The sequence below is a fragment of the Bos mutus genome, chromosome 12, assembly GCF_027580195.1.
Source record: "Bos mutus isolate GX-2022 chromosome 12, NWIPB_WYAK_1.1, whole genome shotgun sequence".
In the NCBI taxonomy this organism is placed as follows: Eukaryota; Metazoa; Chordata; class Mammalia; order Artiodactyla; family Bovidae; genus Bos; species Bos mutus.
In genome coordinates, this window is record NC_091628.1 from 31,842,885 (window position 1) to 31,868,115 (window position 25,231).

A 25,231-nucleotide genomic window follows, 5' to 3' on the forward strand; every position below is an offset into this window, starting at 1 on the left:
TAGAGTATTGCCAGTAACTAATGAAATCTCTTTTCACCCCATTCTAGGGGTAAGCATTATTTTGACTTTTTTTATTTTTGGCCACACTGGGTCTTTGATGGTAAGTGGACTTTTCTCTAGTTACGGTGAGCAGGGCTACTCTTTGTTGAGATGCGAGGATTTCTCACTGCGGTGGCTTTCCTTGTTGGTGAGCACAGGTTCTAGGAGCTCCAGCTTCATCAGTTGTGGCCCTTTGTTGTCCAGAAACATGTGGGATTTTCCCGGACCAGGAATCAAACCTGGTTCCCTGCATTGACAGACAGATTCTTATTCACTGTACCACCAGGGAAGTCCAATCCTGAAAGTTATTCTTTCACTTTCTTTATACCCCTTATGAGTATATTCCTAAAGAGAATATAGCTTTGTTTGCCTTTATTACTCTATGACCTGCTTTCTCTCCCTCTCAACATGATGCTTTTGAGATTGATCCATGCCATTTCTTGTAACCGTAGTTCATTCATTTTCACTGATATATGGTTAGTACGTTGGATGAATAAACTCCACTTTATCTTTTCGTTAGAGGACATTTGGATTGTCTCCAACTTCTTGACATTAGAAATGATAATGCTATGAACATTCTTGTCATACCTCCCAGTGCGTGTGTACAAACTTTCTCTAAAGTGTATGTATGTCCAGGGGTGGAACTTCAGTGTAAGATGTGCAGATGCTCAACATCAGCAATCGATGGCTAACTATTGTCCAAAGTGTTTATACCAATTTAGACTCCCACTAGCAGTGGACAAGAGTTATCCATTGATTCAAATTCTTGCTAATGTTTGGTATTGGCAGATTTTGCCAATTGGTGTTCTCTATTGATAAAAGACGAGTAACCCTGTACTATATGTAGTTGATATTTCAACAGAATTCACAGGAATCCTATTCCAACATTCCTTCTGCTTGTCCCTTATTTTCAGGAAACCACAGCACTTTGTATTTTTTAAGTGTCATTAAGGCATTTCACCTACAGTCATTGAAAATATGTCACAGTTTTTGAGGAGGGAGAGAGATTTGTGCAATGTAAGAGCTGGAAAGACACTCATGAGATGAAGGACTACTATGCAGCATAGCTCTGTGTAGCTAAGCATTACAGTGGTAAGAATCCTGATAAAATAGATCCTTTGTAGGGCCAGTGTGGGCTTCTCTGGTGGCTCAGTGGTAAAGAATCCACCTGCCAAGCAGAAGACGTGAGTTTGATCCCTGGCTCTGTAAGATCCCCTGGAGAAGGAAACAGTAATCCACTCCAGCATTCTTGCTTGGGAAATCCCATGGACAGAGGAGCCTGGTGGGCTATAGTCCACCGGGTTGAGAAGAGTCAGACATGACTTTGTAACTAAACAACAACAAAGGGCCCATGCAACACCCTCCATTCAGCCCATAAACAAGCTCACTCTTCTCCCATTTCTCCCTTCATCTCATTCCTCCTGGTTGCTTCAGGTCACAGGCTCTGGAACCAAAATTTTATACAACAGTGTGCATGACTAATTGTGCAATCTAGGACTCCAATGGCACCCCACTCCAGTACTCTTGCCTGGAAAATCCCATGGATGGAGGAGCCTGGTAGGCTGCAGTCCATGGGGTCTCTAAGGGTCAGATACGACTGAGAGACTTCACTTTCACTCATTGGAGAAGGAAATGGCAACCCACTCCAGTGTTTTTGCCTGGAGAATCCCAGGGATGGGGGAGCCTGGTGGGCTGCCGTCTATGGGGTCACACAGAGTCGGACACGACCGAAGTGACTTAGCAGCAGCAGCAGCAGGACTCCAGATAATGTTGGACTAGCTTCCTTGAGTGTCACTGTGACAAATAAATTAGGTATCATACTAGACAGAACTCTGGGTACACTTCTGGAAATGATCGACTGGCATCACCTCACCTTCTACATGTTAGCCTAGGGGGAGGGGGACGGAGGAGGGGAGGATTGGGAGGTTGGGATTACCGGGTGCAAACCACTATATGCAGAAGAGATAAACAACAATATAGTTCCCTGGGCTATCCTATTGTGTAGCCCAGGGAACTATATTCCACATCCTGTGATAAGTCATAATGGAAAAGAATAAAAGAAGAATGTATACATATATATGTGTGTATAGGGGCTTCCATCGTAGGTCAGTTGGTAAAGAATCTGCCTGCAACGCAGGAGACCTGGGTTGGGAAGATCCCCCTGGAGAAGGAAATGGCAACCCACTCTAGTATTCTTGCCTGGAGAATCCCATGGACAGAGGAGACTGGCAGGCTACAGTCCATGGGGTCACAAGAGTCAGACACAATTTAGTGACTAAACCACCACCACCATATGTATGTATACCTGAACCACTCTGCTGTACAGCAGAAATTAAAACAACACTGCAAATCAACTACACGTCAGTAAAATAAATTTTAAAAAATAAATTAAAAATTAAAAAAATTTAAAATGTTAGACTATACCTCATACTCCAAGATTTTCAGTGTATAAAATTTGCTCTTTCTAGAATTATTTTTCTCCAACAATTTCCAGGGAGAATCAGGAGTGCAAAGAAGTCATTCATGTTTCTCCCACTTCCATTCTCACAGTTTTCTGCAGTGTACCTAAGATTCTTTGACAAAGCAGCACTATTGATTTGATTTCCTGTCCTTGAACAGTGCTCCACCCAAGCTGATCTGTTGCAAACTTGTAACCATCAGTTTCCTTGAAAGCAGTGATCAAGCTATAAATAAAGGTAATGCCTTGGATCTTGGCAATTGGAAGGCTTGCTAGCCCACTCTTCTTCCCATCACCAGCCTGCTTCACCACTTTTATTCATGTCTCACTGAACTTAATGTCTCTTTCTCTAGTTCTGTCTGACTGAAGACAGATGCTTTAAAAAAAAGTTTTTTTAACTTTCAATTGTGGTAAAATGCACATAACATAAAAGTTACTATCTTAAACATTTCTATGTGTACAATTGTGTTAAATACATGCACACTATTGTGCAACCAATCTCCAGAACTCTCTTCATCTTGCAAAACTGAAACTCTGTCCCCACCACACAACAACTCTCCATTCCCATCTCCATTCCGCATCTCCCCAGCCCCCATCCCAACCCAACCATTCTTCCTGCCTCGAGAATTTGACTACTTTAGGGAACTCATATGGATAGAACCTGTGTCTGTTTTTTTGTCGCTGGCTTATTGCACTTAACATGCCCTCAAGGTTCATCCACGTTGTAGCATGTGTCAGAATGTCTTTCCTAAAAAAAAAAAAAAAAAAAAAGCATGTCTTTCCTTTCTAAAGCTGAATAAGATCCTAGCTGTATTATGTTGTTGTTCGGTCGCTAACTATTGTTGTTGTTCGTGTCTGACTATTTACCACCTCATAAACTGTAGCATGCCAGGTTCCATGGGACTTTCCAGGCAAGAATACTGGAGTGGGTTGCCATTTTCTTCTTCAGGGGAATCTTCCCAGACCAGGGATCAAACTCATGTCTCCTGCATTGGCAGGTGGATTCTTTGCCGCTGAGCCACCAGGGACGCCCCAATTGTATGTATATACCATTTTTATCCATTCACTGGATTTTGTTTATCCATTAATCTATGATGGACATGTGGGTTGCTTTCATCTTTTGGGTTTTGTTAAAAATGTTCCTAGAATATGGTTGTACAGACCATCTTTTCATCACCCTGCTTTCTGTTCCTTTGGGTATACACCCAACATTGCAATTGCTGGATCATATGGTAATTCTATTTTTAATTTTTGGAGAAACTGTCACGCTGTTTTCCACAGTGGCTGCACCACATTTCAAGTTTCTGTCATGCTCTAGGAGAGAAAATTTTCCTACTCTAGGCTACAGCTGAGGAAAAGGACTGTCTGGCCAAGAATGCACGTCAATTATCACGCTAGATTACAGCAAGATTGAAATAATGAAAAGCATGGAATCGCTAGAACTTGGAGACATTATAAGCCGCGTGGTCCATTCCACTCCATTACTGGTGAGCAAGGGGTGGGCGGGGGTGGGGGGGCGGTAAGGGGGAACTCTCAGAGGATGGATGAGTGGCTTTGTGAAGGTCAAGGGCTGGTTAAGGGAAGACTCAGAGCCAACATCCTGGGCTTTCCAATCTTCAACTTATTGCAAAGGAAATAATTTCAAGTAGAAATATTATGCAATGAAGAACAAGAATTACGAGTGCAGAAATCAAAGCCCGAGATGACCTGTGTTTTTCTTTTGTTTCTATGGCTGATGTTAGCTTCCCTGATTGCCTTGGTTGACACTGAAACCGAGCCTGTTTTTCTTGCTGCCGCTGTGGACTGCATCCTGGGCATCCTAGGAGATGGAGCAGGGCGGGGGGGACAAAGAACGTGGGTCCGCAGTTAGGATCCACCCAGCGTGGACCGCGACCCTCGGCTTGCCCGCGCGCCAGCCTGGGGCGTCCGCGTGCCGCGGGGCTGTAGCGCTCACCCTGCGGCCTCAAAGCCTCTCGCGCGCGAGGTGGACGGTGGCTGGCTTCAGCTGTCCCCACGCTCATCGAGAGGGTTCCGGGACTCCAGGCGGGGCGGGGGGTGGAGGGAGCAGGCAGCTCTGGCCATGCCTCCTCCCCGGCCGGGGGCCGCCGAGCCCCTGCGACCTCCCCGGCGGAACCGCGCCCAGTCTCCCCCTCACAGTCGGGGAGCCCCGGGCGCGGCGGAGCGCGGGCTGCGGACCACGGCGGGCACGTGGGCTCGGCCGCAGCGCTGCGCCAGGCACCGGCGCCCCGGCACAGCCCCTGCGGGTGGGGAGAGGGATGCTCCCCCCCTTTCCACTTTGCACCAGTCCGAGGGAATTTGCGGTCGGTGACGCGCATCCTTAAGCGAGCCACCTGCAGCGCGGGGCGCGCCGCGGAGGGCGGCATCGCAGGGCTGGGCCGGTGCGGCCTGGGGACCCCGGGCTCCGGAGGCCATGCCGGCGTTGGCGCGCCTGGGCGGCCGGCTGCCGCTGCTCGGTAAGGCCCCGCTCGCCCGCTCGAGCCCCCGCGGCCCCCGGCCCCCACCCAGCGCGGGCACCGGGTGCGCGCCTCCTCCGTCCCCGCCGCCGCGCGCCTCCCCGCCCCGCTCCGTCTCTCGCTCCCGCGCCCCTCCCCTCTTCCGCGCCCTCCCGACTCGCCCTGAAGTCACCCGCGGCCCCGGCCGGGCCCACCCCGCGTTCTCCTCCCGCTGGTCTCGCGTCGCCGCTCGGGCTCGGGGCCGCGGTCCCCACCGGCCGCCCCGACCCCGCGGGCGGCCTCGCCGAATCGGTGCCTGCGGGGCCCGGGCCGCCCCGCCCGTCCGCCCGCCCGGCGCGCCCGGGTTCTGGGCCAGCCGCCCGAGTCTGCGGCCCCGAGCTGGGCGCCGGGGGACCCGGACCTTGCGTGCGCCGACCCCGGTACCGCAGACTCCTGGGTGGCGTCTCCAACTCTTCTTTTGAGGTTTTGATGTCGGGAGTGAACTCTGATGGGAAAAGGCGCCCGGGTTCTCCCCAAAGCGAGTCATCTCGGGTAACGACCCCCCACCCCGCCGAATGTCGACTGGATCAATGAATAGATACTTTGGAAAATATTATGCAAACGGGATTTACATCTTAAAATACCCGCTGCCCCCTCCTCTTGTACTCGATTTTTATCCTGGCGTTAAACCCCAAGAGGCTTTTCAAGGACTCAGCTGACTGTTCCCAAATAATCTGGATAGCATAATTGTTACCGGGAAAAAAAAAATCCTCTTTAGATCCAGTTCATCTGTTTGGAAAGAGGAGAGGGTTGATTTGCGTTTAGGGTGAAGGAGGCAGAGTTTGGGGGGCCAGGAAGCCTCGGATCGTGTCCTAGTTCTGCAGCCTTGGGGGATAATCACTCACTGCCCCTGGCGGGCCTGTCGTGCTCTGTCCACGGAGGGAGTCTGGCTGTGTCTTCTCCAGCTTCCAGACCCTAGCAGTCTGTCTTGCATCTTCCGTGGTCCATGGAGAAAATACTTGCAGTATAGACGTGCAGGAATTATTTCCAGTAGCTTTTGTTTCAAATAATTCAGAATTATAGAGTTAAAACATAAGGGGGAAAAGAGTAGAAAAGCATCTTGCATTTCCTAAACATCTCTGTTAATTGGTAAATATGTACATTTTAAATGTACAGTACAATATGTTTTTCAGAGTCTATTACAAGAAGTTAGCTTTCTGTTAATGTATAACCTGAAGTGGTAAGTGGGTTTTTCAGTCACATACAAAGGCTTTGGGAAAGTATAAACATCAGTACATGCAAGTGTATATAAGCTGCATTGAATTCTTTTATATTTCAGGACAATCTCAGAAATTCCTACATCTCTCTCCAGATTTTTCTAAATGAGGCATAATTCACAGATAGAAAATATGCACACATCTTAATAGTACAACTCCATTAAGTTTTATATACACAGTGAGTGAAATGAAAGTCACTCAGTCGTGTCCGACTCTTTGCAACCCCATGGACTATACAGTCCATGGAATTCTCCAGGCCAGAATACTGGAGTGGGTAACCTTTCCTTTCTCCAAGGGATCTTCCCAGCCCAGGGATGGAACCCAAGTCTCCGGCATTGCAGGCAGATTCTTGACCAGCTGAACCACCAGGGAAGCCCTTTATATACACAGGTACCTGCCTAATCATTATTTCATGAAGATAAAGAGCAATTCGAACTCCACCCCCTCCCCCAAGGTAGCCACTATTCTGACTTTTTTTAGAGAGGAAAAAAAGTGGTTTGAATTTTATTAGAATCACACTGGTTTAGTCACATTTACTATTCTGACCTCTGATTCCATGGTTTTTCCTGTTTTTTTTAACTACATGTAAACCAAACCATTATTATGTTTCTTTTTTTAATGTCCAGTTTCTTTCACTCAGCATTGTTGTTTTTGTTTTTGTTTTCAATTGCTAGGTGCTATTTCCTTAGTATGACTAGACTATGCAATCTATCCATTCTATTGTTGAAGAACACTTTGTGTGTCTCCAATTTTGTGTAGTGAAGAGTATAAGACTGCTGTGAGTACTCTTTTACATGGTTGGGGACAGAAATACTCATTTCTCTTTGGATGATACCCTCAAATCAAATTCCTAGATTGTAGAGAAAGGCACATGTCAGTTTTGGTAGATATTGTCCAGCAGTTTTCTGAAGTGGTTGCACCAGTTTGCCTTCCCGCTAACAGCGTATGGAGCTCCTTGTCACATCTTTGCCAAGACTTGCCATTACAGACTTCCTTGAATGAAGCAACATAAAGTGAGAGGCTAAAAAACAAGGACTTTAAATGTTAAAAAAAAGCTCTAACTACATTGAATTATCAGATGCCATTCCCATTTCCCTTATACTGTAAGGTCTACCTTTCAAGAAGAATGATTAGGTTTTCTAAGTAGTGCTTAAAGAGTGGACACAGACTCTTCATGGCCCTAATTGCATTCTGTACTGATCATAGCTAGGAGCAAGATTTCAGGATCTCAGTAACTGTGATAACTGTTTCTGTCATTAGTGTCAGGAAATTCATATTCAGAGCTTTGACCTCCACATTTAGTTGACATCCTTTGATCTTGATGCTTATCTTACTTTGTTTGCTTGTGACCTGGTAGCCTAAGGGGAACCAACTCAGAAGGAGGTAGACAGAAGGGATGCCCAGTAAAGTTTGGATTGGATGGGGACACCAGACCTGGTGACCTGGTGTTAAGATACCCTTTCATCCTAAAAGCCTCATTCTAATCCATGCTATCCTTCAAGTTTAGACTGGCTGTTCATTTCTTCTTGGTTACTTCGAATGGATCTATAGTAAATTATCCTCTTAGGTTTCATTATTAACTACTTGGCTCCACTTTTTATAACTAAGGCACTTTCATTAACCCTTTAGTTATCAGTAAAGATTTCGTTCTTGTTGAAGTTTCCTGTTGCTTAACTGAAGAACAGTTAGGTAATGAGATCTTAAGTATGGGAGAGGAAGACATTTATATTCCAGGGGGGTAAAAAGATGAAGAGGGAGCCTCCATGAGGAAGAAAAAGAAATTTATTTGACAAACTTTTATTGAACACCTATTTCAGTGCTAGGCACCATGAGGGTACAAAGATGAAAAAGATGGGAACGGGGGAACTTACATATAAATAGTTAATTCAATTCTATTTTAAAAATGCATGGTCATTGCCTTTCTCCAAGAAAACATTTCAGCACAAAGTTTGCTTTCAGTTGTTTAAACCTTCCAATACAGTTGTCATGATCCATAGATATCTGTAGGAGAAAAATAGCGTGAATCCCAAGATTTTCGTTGCCTGCTGCTGCTGCTGCTAAGTCACTTCAGTCGTGTCTGACTCTTTGTGACCCCACAGATGGCAGCCCACTAGGCTCCCGTCCCTGGGATTCTCCAGGCAAGAACACTGGAGTGGGTTGCCATCTCCTTCTCCAATGCATGAAAGTGAAAAGTGAAAGTGAAGTCGCTCAGTTGTGTCCGACTCTTAGCGACCCCATGGACTGCAGCCCACCAGGCTCCTCCGTCCATGGGATTTTCCTGGCAAGAGTACTGGAGTGGGGTGCCATCGGCTTCTCCATTTTGTAGCCTAAGACTACTTAAACATGGATATTACTGGATTTAATGGTTGTGAGGATGAAAAGACTCTTCCATTTGAAATTTTTAAAATGGACTGTTCCAGAATGAAATATGGCCATTTATTTTTTTAAGATTCTAGGAAGAAGCAATTTTCCAAATGGTTCTTTGAACAAATTTGTTGGCTGCATTTTCCTCCCCAGAGAGCATCCCGGCTCAATTGAGAAGCCCACAGGATGGCTCAGCTTCATGACTTTCTCTGCAATTCCTTTTATTCCCCTCATCTTTTTCATCCTCTAATGAAACTCAGGAAGCGATGTGACAAGAGCCCTTGTCAGTGTTCAAGATTGTGATCTCTCTGAATCTTCAAATAGCCACCAGATATTGCCTTAATCTTTGGGTCAAGATTCTGATTTGGTTTAAAAAAAATAATAATCTCAAAAGTATTGTATTTTATCATTGTTCTTGATTTTGAAAAGGACCTTGAAGAGGAGAGGAATAAGAACTTGGGGGAGGGAAATCGAGGGGCTGGAAACTAGCTTGGCCTCATTTTTAATTTGCTTAGCTTGTTCTTGCCACGATGCTGTACCCTTTGCTATTCACTCCAAAATAGCAAAGTCTTGTGAATCTCACAAGACTGAATAAAGCTTTTGGTTTTCATCAAGATGATTTTGTGATCTTATTATTTTTCAAATATTGATTTCCAAAAATGTCTTAGCTTTATCTTAGGTGGCCATAGTTCTATGGCTGAGGGTTTTTCTGTTGTTTGGGGGTCTGTGAGATTTACGTATATGTGATTGAATTACCTCTATGGCTAGATCATCCTTAAGTCTTCAAGTGATAATAGCTTTTGTAGAACCCTCTGATGATCGTTAGTTGGAATCACGCAATTCTGTTCAATGGGTCCCATCACATGTAGAGGAAATTTAAAAATAATATAAAGTACACACACACTGTTCTTTTGTGGCTAGAGGAATTGCATAAGATCCAAAAGAGGAACTATTATTATTTTTTTAGGTTAAACAGTAAAAGTATTTTTTCACTGCTGTCATTGTAAGTCCATTGGTAGCCAAGAATCTGCCATAAAATTATTTGCAGCCTACTTTAAAACAGGATATTGTCATTATTTCTTTAAACCATTATGTTTTTTAAAACTTTGATTTATTTTTTTTGGCTGTGCTGGATCTTCCTTGCTGCTCGGGCTTTTTTTCTTGAGTTGCAGCTATGCTCTAGTTGTGGGTGCACGGGCTTCTCATCACCATGGCTTCTTTTGCTCTAAAGCTCGGACTCTAGGCGCTTGAGTTCAGTACTCGTGGCAGTGGGCTCAGTGGTTGTGGCTCCCGGGCTCTAGAATACTGACTCAGTAGTTGCAGAGCAGGGTCTTAGCTGCTCCTCCACACGTGGGTCCTTCCCAGATTAAGGATTGAACCCGTGTCTCCTGCAGATTCTTGACCACCAAGTTACCAGAGAAGCCCGAAACCAGTGTGTTTTGATTGTTACATACCCATTGAATTCAGTCTTCCCTGCTTTGCTATTTGAGTTACAATGTTCCTAATATTAGGGGTTCTGTTCTTGGAGATGATGCAGTTGAATATGTTAGGGTGAGCAACACAGTCAGAAAACCTGAGTTCTTTATTCTGGCCAGAAATGTCTCTGCACTTAAGCTCCTCATTTGTGGAAGGGAGATAAGCAATATCTTACCGCTTCATCAGATAATACCTGTAGAGTGCAGCTTCATCCCCTGTCAGACAGGTGCTTTGCAGAAAGAGAGATGCCTCAAGTTGGAAGGAATCGTCAGGATTTAGTTACATGGTTTCTCTCCTTGCCTTCTTGGACCCTTGGGAGCACCATGTGGGCCAGCCAGGTGCCACATAGTTCAGATTCCTGCTCACAGTCTAATGTTGGGGGTGTTGGTGGCACAGGGTAAGCATGTAAAAGGAAAACTGCGGTGTAATTTTAGAAATAAGGACCGAGGTTGAGCCTCCAACACAGACTGAGAAAAGCAGGCAAGGCTTCCCAGAAGAGGTGATGTCAAGTCTTGATTAGAAAGTTAAGACTTAGGTGCCTCCCTAGTGGTCCAGTGACTGAGGTTTAGTGCTCCCAATGCAGAGGCCCCAGGTTTAATCCCGGGTCGGGGAACTAGATCCTACATGCCACGACCAACTGTTCACATGCCCCAACTAAGATCCAGCACAGCCAAGTAAATAAATAAAAGAAAGGTAAGGCTTGACAGGCGAAGGGGAGAATAAGGACTTTCCAGGCAAACAGGACAGTGAAGAGAACAGTAGAGAAGTCAGAATCACGGAGCAGACGGACTCCATAATTCGTCCTGAGTTGCTGAGGCACAATGTAAAAGGCCCCCAGGATCAGGGAATTCTCATCTACGAAGGTGTCAACTCAGAAAATGAAGCCTGTTCAATGGGTAGCTTCCAGAGGCTCAGATGTGTGTGATGTGTAAGGAGTGTTTTAGTGGTGTGATAAAGGACCTGGATGTTCTCCTGTGGCCCAAGAGTCTCTGGAGGGAATTCAGGGGATCCATTGTGTCCTTTGGGGTGTGTGTGTATTGTGTGTATATGTGTGTGTATGTGTTTGTATATTGTGTGTGTGTGTGTATGTCTCTGTGTGTATTGTGTGTATGTGTGTATATATTGTGTTTGTGTGTATATGTGTGTTTGTGTGTATGTGTATGTATTGTGTGTGTATTGTGTTCGTGTGTGTATTGGTGTGTTATGTGTATGAATGTATGTGTATATATTGTGTGTGTTTGTGTATGTGTGTGTATTGTGTGTGTATGTGTGTGTATATCGTGTGTGTGTATTGTATGTGTTTGTGTGTGTGTATTGGTGTGTTATGTGTATGAATGTATGTGTATATTGTGTGTGTGTGTGTATAGTGTGTGTGTGTTTGTGTGTGTGTGAGGGTTAATTGCTTTCATCAGATTTTTCAGTGTGGTCTGTGTCTCAAGAAGGGTAAGGACCAGTGCTGTAGGCTGTTTAGGGTTTGAAGGCAAGGAGTGACAGCATGTCGGAGCACTGACATGTACTCCAGAAGGACAGTTTTGGGGTCTGTGTCGAGGATGGATGTCAGGCAGACAAGACATGGCAGAGAGGACAGCGAGGAAGCAGTTGGCAGTCGGCCAGGCCAGACACGACAAGGACTGGAGTTGGGGCAGTGGTGGAAGAGAGGCAGGGCCATGCAGAGATGTGGGGATTATCCGGAGGTCAAAATGTCATGGCTTGGCAGCTGCCTGGATGATGGGAAGTGGGGGAGAGGGAGCAGTTGAAAGTGACTTCTGGCTTTGGGGACAGTGGGTGTGCTGGCACTAACAGAGGAGGGGGTGGGGGGGGAGAAAGGGGGGAGTTCAGTCTGACTGTAAGGTTCCTGGGGGCCACCCAGATATATAGCCGTACACATAGGAGGTATGGATTTGAAACTCCTGAGCAAATGGACTGTCGTTTATTAAAATCATGAGAAAGAGCAGAGACTGGCGAGATGACAGCGATGAGAGTGTCCCAGGTGCAAAGAAGAGCACACAAGTCTCCTTCCCTGGACTCACACTGACCACTCCTGGCTCCGCTGGCCTCCATGTATATGGGATGGGAGAGTTCCCCACACCAAGCAGTTCTTGGGAACCAATTGGATGTCCTACAGTTTAACTCAATTCTGACACTCTCTCCCCGGAGATAGCATCAGATCCCACAGGTTAAGGGCTCAGATGTCAGTGTCAAGTCCAGGTTGCCACCAGCACAGGCTGTAAGTCAGAGGTTCCCAGGACCCCCTCCTTGACTTTGATGACTTTGCTGGAACAGCTCACAGAATTCAGAAAAACAATTTGCTTGCTAGATTACCGTTTTATGATGAAAGGATATAACTCCAGGATAGCCAGGTGGAAGAGATACAGAGGGCAAGGCAAGCGGTGTGGGGAGGGCTCGGAATGTCATCCAGTTCACCAATCCGGAAGCTCACTGGATCTCTCAGTTCAAGAATTGTTATAGAGTTTAATTAGCACACTTCCCTCCCTGTTTGCCCACGGGTCAGCTTTCAGCCTCACCCCTCCAACCTCTGGATCTTTCTTGGGACAACCCCCTGGCTCCTGGGGCTGCAGAGGCACCCCGCCCTAAGTCACCTTGTTAGCATAAACTCTGGAGTGCCCAGAAGGGGCTCATTGTGAGTAACAACAGACACCCCTGTTGCTCAGGAAATTCTAAGTATTTTAGGAGCTTTGTGCCAGGAAAGAGTGCTTCCTAGGTGGTGCAGTGGTAAAGAACCCACCTGCCAACGCAGGTTCAATCCCTGGGTTGGGAAGATCCCCCAGAGGTGGAAATGGCAACTCACTCCAGTATTCTTGCCTGGAGAATCCTATGGACAGAGGATCCCCGGGGGCTACAGTCTATGGGGTAACAAAGAATCAGACACGACTGAGCATGCATGCATGGTCTGGGAAAGACCAAATACATTTTGATCTAAAGCCAAGTATATTTATTATACCTCATGGGTCTACTGCCCTCTTTTACCAAATGAGAAAAGTGAGACCCAAAGAGGTCAAATGACTTGCTGAAGTTCGGGGTTATCACAGCAGGTAACTGACTCCTAAAACACCTGGCTCTGAAAGCCAATGGGACTTGTGTCCAAGAGACCCTAGCAAACAAAGAAACAGTTTGTAAAGGGTTTGCAAAGACTCCTTGTGACTATACCCGCAGGCTCAGTGCTGAGGCAACAGACAGAAACAGCCTTCTCCCAGTCTTTTCCTTAAACAGGCCTATTTAAAAACAAACAAAAAAAAACTTTTATTGAAGTATAGTTGGTTTACAATGCTGTAGCAGTTTCTAGTGAACAGCAAAGCAATTCAGTTATACATACGTGTATATACATATTCTTTTTCAGATTTTTTCCACTATAGGTTATTATAAGACAATGAATATAGTTCCCTCTACTATACAATACAGCCTTGTTGTTTTTCTCCTTTATATATAGCAGTGTGTATCTGTTAATCCCAAGCTCCTAATTTATCCCTAGCCCAGCCTTCATCTTTGGTAACAATACTTTGTTTTCTGTGTCTGAGTCTGTTTGTTTTGTAAATGAGTTCATTTGTACCATTTTTTGGATTCCACATGTAAGTGATGCCATGTGATATTTGTCTCCCACCGTCTCATACTTCACTTAATATGATAATCACTGGGTCCATCCATGTTGCTGCAAATGGCATTATTTCATTCTTTTTTATGGCTAAGTAATGTTCCGTTGTATATGTATACCTCATCTTTATCTGTTTCTCTGTCGATGGGCATTTAGGTTGCTTATGTGTCTTGGCTATTGTAAATAGTGCTCCTATGAACATTAGGCTGAATGTATCTTTTTGAATGATCATTTTGTCCGGATATATGCCCAGGAGTAGGATTGCGGGATCATACGATCACTCTGGTTTTTGTTTTTGGCCATTCCATGCAGCTTGCAGAATCTCAGTCCTCCAACCAGGCATCAAACCCAGGCTCCTGACAGTGGAAGCATGGAGTCCTAACCCTGGACCACCGGAGCATTCCCTCTATTTTTATTTTTTTAACTAACCTCCATACTGTTCTCCATGGTGGCTGTACCAATTTATATTCCCACCAACAGTATAGAGGGGTCCCCTTTTCTCCATACCCGCTCCAGCATTTATTATTTGTAGACTTTTTGATGATGGCCATTCTGATGGGTGTGAGATGATACTTCAGTGAAGTTTTGATTCACATTTCTCTAATAATTAGCGATGTTGAGCATCTTTTCATGTGCCTATTGACCATCTCTACATTCTCTTTGAACAAATGCCTATTTAGGTCTTCTGCCCATTTTTGGTGCTTTTTCAAGAGGTCCGTTTTCAACCTAATTTAACATACATCTAGGAACTGACTGCAATTCTCCCTGAGCCTGAGGAGGCTGGATGCACCATTTACACATTTGCCCTCTGGTATCTCTCTGAAAGGAGCTTATACATGTGTCTAAAACCATGGCCTTTGTGACTGCCACCCAGAGGACACATTCCTTGATCTGGTGGCCAGCAGGACTTGCATTTGTGGGTCCCACTGGTCTGTAGTGAACAAAGAAACAGTTATTAACTGACTATCCTTTAGGGCTCAGTGCAGAGAAAGCAGACAAACACTAGCTCCCATTCTTTCCCTGAAAGAGGTCTGCTTGTGTATTTTAAAAGCCACTGCCTGAGAGTTCAGCTTCACTGTGCATCTAGGTACTAACTGAAATCTTCCCTTTGTTGTTGTTGTTTTTCAGTCGCTAAGTTGTGTCTGACTCTGAGACCCCTTGGACTATAGCACACCAGGCTTTCCTGTCCTTCACTATTTCCAGAGTTTACTCACACTCATGTCCGTTGACGCAGTGATGCCATCCAACCATCTCGTCCTGTCAGCCCCTTCTCCTCCTGCCCTCAGTCTTTCCCAGCATCAGGGTCTTTTCTAGTGAGTTCTTCTCATCAGGTGGCCAAAGTACTGGATCTTCAGCTTCAGCATCCGTCCTTCCAATGAATAGTCAGGGTTGATTTCCTTTAGGATGGACTGGTTTGATCTCCCTGTGGTCCAAGGGACTCTCAAGAGTCTTTGCCAGCACCACAATTCAAAAACATCAGTTCTTCAGCACTCAGCCTTTTTTATGCTCCAGCTTTCGCATCCATACATGACTACTGGAAAAACCATGGCTTTGACTATATGGACCTCTGTCAGCAAAATGATGTCTCTGCTTTTTAATATGCTGTCTAGATTTGTCATAGCATCCAAGGAGCTATCGCCTTTTAATTTTGTAGCTGCAGTCACTGTTCCCAGTGATTTTGGAGCCCAAGAAAATAAAGTCTCCTCCCCTTTAGGACATGGGCAAATCATGACACATCCTTACTACTGGGAGCCAATAAGCACAAAAAAGGTAATTTAAGAAACTACCAAGAACTCCTTATTGCCAAATTCAGCCTGAAATTGAAGAAAGTAGGGATAACCACTAGACCATTCAGATATGACCTAAATGAAATCCCTTATACAGTGGAAGTGAGAAATAGATTTAAGGGACTAGATCTGATAGATAGAGTGCCTGATGAACTATGGACTGAGGTTTGTGACATTGTACAGGAGACAGGGATCAAGACCATTCCCATGGAAAAGAAATGCAAAAAAGCAAAATGGCTGTCTGAGGAGGCCTTACAAATAGCTGTGAAAAGAAGAGAAGTGAAAAGCAAAGGAGAAAAGGAAAGATGTAAGCATCTGAATGCAGAGTTCCAAAGAATAGCAAGGAGAGATAAGAAAGCCTTCCTCAGCAATCAATACAAAGAAATAGAGGAAAACAACAGAATGGGAAAGACTAGAAATCTCTTCAAGAAAATTAGAGATCCCAAGGGAACATTTCATGCAAAGATGGGTTCGATAAAGGACATAAATGGTATGACCTAACAGAAGCAGAAGATATTAAGAAGAGGTGTCAAGAATACACAGAAGAACTGTACAAAAAAGATCTTCACCACCCAGATAATCACAATGGTGTGATCACTCACCTAGAGCCAGACATCCTCCAGTGTGAAGTCAAGTGGGCCTTAGAAAGCATCATTATGAACAAAGCTAGTGGAGGTGATGGAATTCCAGTTGAGCTATTTCAAATCCTGAAAGATGATGCTGTGAAAGTGCTGCACTCAATATGCCAGCAAATTTGGAAAACTCAGCAGTGGCCACAGGACTGGAAAAGGTCAGTTTTCATTCCAATCCCAAAGAAAGGCAATGCCAAAGAATGCTCAAACTACCGCACAATTGCACTCATCTCACATGCTAGTAAAGTATTGCTCAAAATTCTCCAAGTCAGACTTCAGCAGTACATGAAACATGAACTTCCAGATGTTCAAGATGGTTTTAGAAAAGGCAGAGGAACCAGAGATCAAATTGCCAACATCCACTGGATCATCAAAAAAGCAAGAGAGTTCCAGAAAAACATCTATTTCTGCTTTATTGACTATGCCAAAGCCTTTGACTGTGTGGATCACAATAAACTGTGGAAAATTCTGAAAGAGATGGGAATACCAGACTACCTGACCTGCCTTTTGAGAAACCCATATACAGGTCAGGAAGCAACAGTTAGAACTGGACATGGAACAACAGACTGGTTCCAAATAGGAAAAGGAGTACTTCAAGGCTGTATATTGTCACCCTGCTTATTTAACTTCTATGCAGAGTACATCATGAGAAACACTGGGCTGGAAGAAGCACAAGCTGGAATCAAGATTGCCGGGAGAAATATCAGGAACCTCAGATATGCAGATGACACCACCCTTATGGCAGAAAGTGAAGAGGAAGTAAAATACCTCTTGATGAAAGTGAAAGAGGAGAGGGAAAAAGTTGGCTTAAAGCTCAACATTCAGAAAACAAAGATCATGGCATCCGGTCCCATCACTTCATGGCAAATAGATGGGGAAACAGTGGAAACAGTGTCAGACTATTTTTCTGGGCTCCAAAATCACTGCAGATGGTGATTGCAACCATGGAATTAAAAGATGCTTACTCCTTGGAAGGAAAGTTATGACCAACCTAGATAGCATATTCAAAAGCAGAGACATTACTTTGCCAACAAAGGTCTGTCCAGTCAAGGCTATGGTTTTTCCAGTGGTCATGTGAGAGTTGGACTGTGAAGAAGGCTGAGTGCCGAAGAATTGATGCTTTTGAACTGTGGTGTTGGAGGAGACTCTTGAGAGTCCCTTGGACTGCAAGGAGATCCAACCAGTCCATTCTAAAGGAGATCAGTCCTGGGTGTTCTTTAGAAGGACTGATGCTGAAGCTGAAACTCCAGTACTTTGGCCACCTCATGTGAAGAGTTGACTCATTGGAAAAGACCCTGATGCTGGGAGGGATTGGGGGCAGGAGGAGAAGGGGATGACAAAGGATGAGATAGCTGGATGGCATCACAGACTCGATGGACATGAGTTTGGGTGAACTCCGGGAGTTAGTGATGGACAGGGAGGCCTGGCATGCTGCAGTTCATGGGGTTGCAAAGAGTCGGACATGACTGAATGACTGAACTGAACTGAACTGAACCAAGAACTAAGCCTGGGTGGACGGATAAGATTTCTTCTACAAGAGGCTATTCTGTGAAGACTGGGATAATATGGCTTTTTATCTAATCCACAGAAACCAACATAGATAATCAAAGATGATGAAGAAAGAAAGGAGCGTGTTTCAAACAAAAGAATAAGATAAAACTCCAGAAACAAACCTTAGTGAAATGGAGATAAGTGATTTACCTGTAAAAAGTTCAAAATAGGACTTCCCTGGTGGTCCACTGGTTAAGAATCCCCTTGCCAAAGCAGAAGGTGTGGGTTCCATTCCTGGTTCGGGAAGATTCCACGTGCTGTAAGGCAACTGAGCCCATGTGTCACAACCACTACTGAGCCCGCACTCTAGATCCTGCATGATCCAACAAGAGAAGCCACTGCAATGAGAAGTTTGATAACCATGACTGGAGAGTAGCCTCCACTCTCTGCAACAAGACAAAGCCCACAGGCAGCGAAGAAGACCCAGCGCAGCCAAAAATAAATAAATAAATAGTTGTTTTTTAAAAAAGAGTTCAAACTAACAGTCATAAACATGCTCACTGATGCTCCCTGAGAACAATACATGAATAAAGTGAGAATTTCCACAGAGAGAGAAAGCTTAAGAAGAATGCTGCTGCTACTGCTGCTAAGTCACTTCAGTCATGTCCGACTCTGTGCGACCCCATAGACAGCAGCCCACCAGGCTCCCCGTCCCTGGGATTCTCCAGGCAAGAACACTGGAGTGGGTTGCCATTTCCTTCTCCAATGCATGATAGTGAAAAGTCAAGTGAAGTCGCTCAGTCATGTCCGACTCTTAGCGACCCCACAGACTGCAGCCTACCAGGCTCCTCCGTCCATGGGATTTTCCAAGCAAGATTACTGGAGTAGGGTGCCATTGCCTTCTCCGTAAGAAGAATACAATAACTGAAAAATTCAGAAAAGGAGTTCACCAACCAACTAGATGTGGTGGAAGAATTACTGAGATCAAAGACAGAGCAGTGGAATTGATCCAATCAGAGGAGCAATAAGGGAAAAAAGAAAAGAGTGAAGACAGTTTAAGGAACTTAAGAGATACCATCACACTAAACTAATAGTCATTATAGGGGTCCCAAAAGATGAAGAGAAAGAGAAAGAGCACAATAATTATTCAAAGAGATAATGGCTGAAAAATCCCCTCATCTGGGCATAAGCAACAGACATCCAGGTCCAAGAAGTCCAGAGACTTCCAGATAAGATGAATGTGAAGACACCTACTGAGACACGTTATAGATACACTGTCAGAAACTAAAGACAAGGAGAAGATCTTAAAGGCAGCAAGAAGGAAAACAGCGGAGCCTCTGTAGTACTATCAGCAGATTTTTCAGCAGAGACTTTGTAGGCCAGAAAGGAATGGCATTACATATGTGAAATGCTAAAAGAAAAAAAACAGCTACCAAGAATACCTGGGAGGAGGGTTCAGGATGGGGAACACAGGTATACCTGTGGCGGATTCATTTTGATATTTGGCAAAACTAATACAATATTGTAAAGTTTAAAAATAAAATAAAATTTAAAAATTAAATAAATAAAATAAAGAAGTAAAAGCTCAAAAAATAAATAAAAATAAAAATACTTATTGATTTTATTTATTTGGCTGTGTTGGGTCTTAGTTGAAGCATGCAGGATCTTTTCCATTGCAGTGCATGGATTCTCTGATTGTAGTGTGTGGGCTCAGTAGTTGTGGTACGTGGACTCCAGAGTGCACTGGCTTCAGTGGAGGGGCTAGCAGGCTTAGCTGCTCCAAGGCACGTGGGATCTGCCCAAACCAGAAATCAAACCTGTGTCCCCTGTATTGGCTGGTGGATTCTTAACCGCTGGGCCACCTGGGAAGTTCCTAATCAGTTTTAAAGACACACGCAGACTAAAAGTAAAGGGATGGAAAAAGATACTGCATGCTCATGGAAACCAAAAGTAGAGATATCTATACTTACCTCAGACGAAATAGACTTTAGCCAAAGACTGTCATAAGAGGTAAAAATGGTCACCCAATAGAGAATATGACATGTATAAATATTTATGCACCTGCCATAGGAGCACCTAAAGAAATTAAGCAAATGCTAACAGACCTGAAGGGAGAAATAACAATGCAACAACACAAAGGGACCTCAGTACCCCAGTTTCAACAAAGGATAGATCATCTAGACATAAAATCAGTAAGGAAACATCGGACTTAAACTACGTGTTAGACTAGGTGGACCTAGCAGACATTTACAGAACATGCCATCTAACAGCAGTGAATATACAGTCTTCTCAAGCTCACTCGGAACATTCTCCAGGATATTTCTGATCACAGTGGTGTGAAACCAGAACTCAGCTACAAGAAGAAAACTGGGAAATTCAAAATTATGTGATGATAAAACAGCATTTGCACGTTTTGTATCTCTATGTCACGTTTTGGTAATTCTCACAATATTTCAAATGTTTTCACTATTATTATAGTTGTTTTGGTGATCTTTGATCAGTGATCTTTGATGTTAGAACTACAATTCACTGAAGGCTCAGATGATGGTTAGCATTTTTTAGCAAGAAAGTATGTTTTAGTTAAGGTATACACATTGTATTCTTGGGTATAATGCTGTTATAAGCTTAAAAGGCTACACTGTACCATAAATGTAACTTGTATATGCACCAGGAAACCATAAAGAAGAAAAAAATGGCTGGTATACAAATAACCAGTCTTCAGTTGCACTAGCCTCACTTCAAATGCTTAATGCTAAATGCAGCTAAGGACCACCCTGTTGAACTGCACAGATAAGGAATATTTCCATCACCCAAGAATGTTCCCTTGGAAAACACTGCTCTAAGGACCTCTGCTCAAGATTGATAGTAAGACTTGCCTTTTGTGAAATTATACTTCCTGCATGCTTTCCTGTTGGCCACTTTCCCTTGATTACATTTTAATTGTAAGATGAATACATATTTTCTTTTTAAGGTGTGCATGTATCAACATCACTGCCTTTGTTTGCTTTCACAGTTGTTTTTTCCACAATGATATTCCAGACTATTACAAATCAAGATCTGCCTGAGATCAAGTGTGTTTTAATCAACCATGGAAACAATGATTCATCAGTGAGGACATCATCAAATCCCATGGTAAAGTAATAGTAAAATTTTAGCTATTTTCTCTGGAGACCATACTTTGTAAGCTATTGAGACTTGCTATGGCTTATGAGCTTTTCTTTTTATATATTTAAGTAACTATGCATTCATGTGGGGTATTGATGAGCATCTCTACTCATTGTTACCTGGGACTCCATCCCAACAAGAGTCACATTGTCTTTGGGCTTAGATTCTGGAAGGACAGTGATACTCAGAATGAATAAGAAACAAAGATTTCCTTTTCTCCTTAAAATAAAGCCAGGCTTCTCTCTCACACCCCGAATCTCTAAATTTCCAACTGCCTCCTGGGTTTACATAAATAGATTTTTTCCATTTGCTCATTAAGACCCACCTATATAATTTACTTCATTTCTATTTCCCCAAACATCTTGTTTTAATGGATTTCTGTTTACAGCCCCATCTAGATCCTAAGCTTGAAAGCTCAGCCTCACTTTGGACTGCTTCCTTTCTCTGCCCTCACATTTGGTCAGTTACCAAGTCTTATCAATTTCTTTTCTTTCCTAGTTCTCATTTAACCACCTCATATTCTCCAGTCTCCCTGCCACTTCCCTAATTCCAGCCCTCATAGTCACAATAATATTGTAAGTGCCTTCTTCCTTCTACAGTTCAGCTCGGATAGGGCTGCCGAACTTTTCTTTTCTTTTCTTTTCTTTTTCTCAATTAATTTTGGGCTGCACCGAGTCTCTGTTGCTTTGCGTGGGCTTTCTCTGGTTGCAGAGGTCTGGGGCTGTTCTAGATGCTGTGCCCGGGCTTCCCTTGTTGTTGAGCACAGGCTCTAGGGCGCGCGGGCTCCAGCAGTTGCGGCACACAGACTTAGTTGTCCCATGGCATGTGGGATCTTCCCCACCCAGGGATCGAACCCGTGTCCCCTGCTTTGGTAGGTGGTCTGTACCCCTGAGCCACCAGGGAGGCCTCAGACTATTCTTCTTGAGGCATAGCTACATCCTTTACAGCCTGGCTTGGTCTTCTCATGACTTCAGTCGACGTGCATATCACTCCATAGACTGGCTCTGACTCCTTCAAGTTCCACCCTTGTTTTCCATTACTCTTCTTAATACTATTCAGCTAACATAGCCTAGGTGTTTACTCAAATGAAGGAAGCTTAAACGATCAAGAAACTGAAAATATTAGAAGTCTATATACAATAAAAAGTGACCATAAATTAACCAATTCTATGTTGGAGAAGACTCTTGAGAGTCCCTTGGACTGCAAGGAGATCCAACCAGTCCATTCTAAAGATCAGCCCTGGGTGTTCTTTGGAAGGAATGATGCTAAAGCTGAAACTCCAGTACTTTGGCCACCTCATGCGAAGAGTTGAGTCATTGGAAAAGACTCTGATGCTAGGAGGGATTGGGGGCAGGAGGAGAAGGGGACGACTGAGGATGAGATGGCTGGATGGCATCACCAACTCGATGGACGTGAGTTTGAGTGAACTCCGGGAGATGGTGATGGACAGGGAGGCCTGGCGTGCTGCGATTCATGGGGTCGCAAAGAGTCGGACACGACTGAGTGACTGATCTGATCTGATCTGATGGTTTTTATCCAGTTAAGGATTCATACAAAGCTATAGTTACTCTGTTTTCTTTTATAGAGTACACATAGCACAAAAGTATAGTTTGTTTGTTTATTTACTTATTTATTTGGGTTTAAATTTTTAACAGATATTGGTGTCATTAACACATTGGCTTGTTAATAACTAAGACATTTGGTGTACATGATTATTTTAGTGCAGACAAGAAAAAATTTTACTATTATTTGCTGTGATGTTTTAAACTTTTAGTGTCTTTTCAATGTGAGAAAATAGCTGCACACATTTAAGTGCTTTCTTATAAATCACAATCTTTTTAAAAAAATCCAAGATAATTGGTCTTGGTTTCTAGTATTAAGCTCTGTATTATCTTTTTTATGTAGAATAAATTGTACTCTTATGCAATATTCAGGATTGTATTAGGACCTAGTAGTTCCTAAACCACATCAAGCAACCATCCTAACTGTGGAAAAACTGAACTTTCGCCTTCCTGAAGCTGAAGGCGCTCCTTCTGGGTATTTTCCTGCTTCGATGTAAGATGGATTATCAGGGTGTCAGTGGCTTTTCTCAAAAGCAGTCTTGATTTCTTCCATAGTTCACGGTTCTCAGATGAGACATCTTTCTAAAACTCTTATAGTTCAGAGGTTTTTTGAAGAACCAAGCACTCTTTAGTTGACAAAGCTGACCAAGGCAGCTCTAATAAATAAGCAACTCCATCCTGAGCTGTATCACAGTATAGCCTGGGATCAAAATAGGATTATTTTACTGTTTCCACAATTCACTTAATTGTTTCAAATCTGAGATTTCCCATCATTATCATTTCTGTTTGAAGATTAAGGTGGTGTGTCCTGAGTTTCTCCCCTACAAGGCTACTATTTTTCCTTTGTAGTTAAAAAGGATTGGGGGGAGATACAAATATTCTGTTTCTCCTCCGTTTTTCACCCCACTGATTTTAGCGTCCACTGGTGGATCTTGCCTATAACCATTATTACTGTGATGTTTTCCTGATGATGAGCTTCTTTGCCCCTTGTTCCCTAACTGGAATTAGGGAGCAACTCCCTAACTTGTTCCTAACTGGAATCTTTCTGCGAGGAAGAGCTGTCTCTTCTCTCCATGTTATTTATTTAATCAGTCTAGACTTATAGATACTTATTTTATTGCATGGATTATAGCCCCAAACTAACACTTTATTTGGGGGCTCAGATGTTTCCAGCTTTGGTCATTGGGAGCTACTTCAGCTTGGTTCCTGTGTCTTTTCAACATGTCCGCATAATTTTTGAAGCACACCCTTACTTTTTGGCACTACAGCATAGTTCAGGCTCATCTTGTATTTTTCCTGTGTTGGCGCTGGAACTAACCACTTTTCCAAGAAGCATTGGTTTCATGGAGAATAGTATTTAGAAACCAAGATCTGAGAGCTGAGTGTGCTTATTGCTCCTGAGCATTGTTGCTTCTAGGTTTTCTTGGCAGACACAGGTAGGATATACATGCTTGTATACTACCTGCCGCCCCATCCATACACACTATATTTATCTCTTTATCATCTCTATCTATCTATGTATCACCATGAGTTCATGCTGATAACTGTGATTCAATTCAGCACCAAAGGGTTCATTCTACCTTTCTCTCTTTCCTCAGTTGTACTTCTCTCTCTGACAGTAAGACCCCTGGCTTTCATTATCTAAAATAATTTACTTTATTATCATTCAATAATAATATTCATTTCTGGTGTAAATGGCAGCCCACTCTAGTATTCTTGCCTGGAGAATCCCATGGACAGAGTCTGTAGCCTGGTGGACTACAGTCCGTGGGGTCGCAAAGAGTCGGTCATGACTGAGGCGACTTAGCATGCACATGCTGGTGTGTCAGAGTTGCTTACCCAGATCCCAGTGAGAAAAAGATTTAGCAACTAGAATACAGTGCGTGTGTGCTAAGTCTCTTCAGTCGTGTCCAACTCTTAGCGACGCTATGGACTGTAGCCCTCCAGGCTTCTCTGTCCATGGGATGCCCCTAGGCAAGAATATTGGAGTGGGTTGCCATGCTCTTTTCCAGGGGATCTTCCTGACCTGGGGATTGAACCCATGTCTCTAACATCTCCTGCATTGGCAGGAAGGTTCTTTACCACTAGAGCCACCCTGGGAAGCCCCTGGGAATACAGTACTTGTGTGCAATTCTTTTTGTCTTTAACCTCATACCATCCAAAGCATTCTTTTCCCAAGTTACTTAAGTTTGTTCCTTTCTTTCCCAATCCCTTCACTCTGATTATGTTAGTTATTTGTGATGCAGTTAAGTTCACTTGGTTTGCATTCCATTTTTAGTTCCCCCATATCCTGGTTGATGTTAATGATTTATTTTGTGAGTATCTGAAACAAGATTCTGGTCCTGAAAGCTAAAGCTATGTGATAAAAGACATACTCATAGAAATGTCATGCCTTCTTCATCCCTACTTCCAAGTTTCCTCCTTTCCCCATCTATCTCCTGTAGTGAGCCAGTCCCTTAAGGTTTTTATATTAGTCCTGTATTTCTTGTGCACAAATGAGCAGATACATGTGTATTGTCTTAGTCGCCTTCCTTGTTACCCAAAGGATAGCGTAACTGAAAGTAGAAACATTTTGAACCCAGCTTTCTTCACTTAGCATCTGCCTAGGAAATCACTGCAAATCAGTTCATGGAGCTTGTCCTCATCCTTCTCTATAACTGCATGTCCTCGATTGTGTGGATGGGCCATAATTTATTCCGTCACTCTGCTGTGTATGAGCACTTAAGTGCTTTCCTATGTGCAAGCACTTAGGTAGTTTCTAATATTTTGCAATTATAAATGATGTTCAGTCAATTGTTGGACATATAGTCCTCAAAATGGGATTGCTGGCTGAGAGGGTGAAGTGCATAATAGTTCTATTAGGTGTTGGTGAATTCCAGACCTGCCCTAGAAGGGTGCACCAGTTTGCCTTCCTCCA

At 43.7% G+C, this 25,231-nt stretch overlaps 1 protein-coding gene across 3 annotated transcripts in view; it reads left to right on the top strand.

Annotated features, from left to right (window-relative positions):
* The first annotated feature begins 3,834 nt into the window (after positions 1-3,834).
* FLT3 (fms related receptor tyrosine kinase 3) overlaps positions 3,835-25,231 on the top strand; it is a 69,752-nt gene continuing 48,355 nt past the window's right edge. For 2 of the 3 annotated variants that reach the window (XM_070380840.1, XM_070380842.1), the window contains exons 1-2: positions 4,846-4,971; positions 20,601-20,719. In XM_070380840.1, the coding sequence (XP_070236941.1) occupies positions 4,929-4,971; positions 20,601-20,719 (162 nt within the window). In that variant the 5' untranslated portion in view covers positions 4,846-4,928. Of the gene's footprint in view, positions 3,985-4,845; positions 4,972-20,600; positions 20,720-25,231 lie in introns of those variants that run through there. The other variant, XM_070380841.1, reaches the window with a different exon arrangement.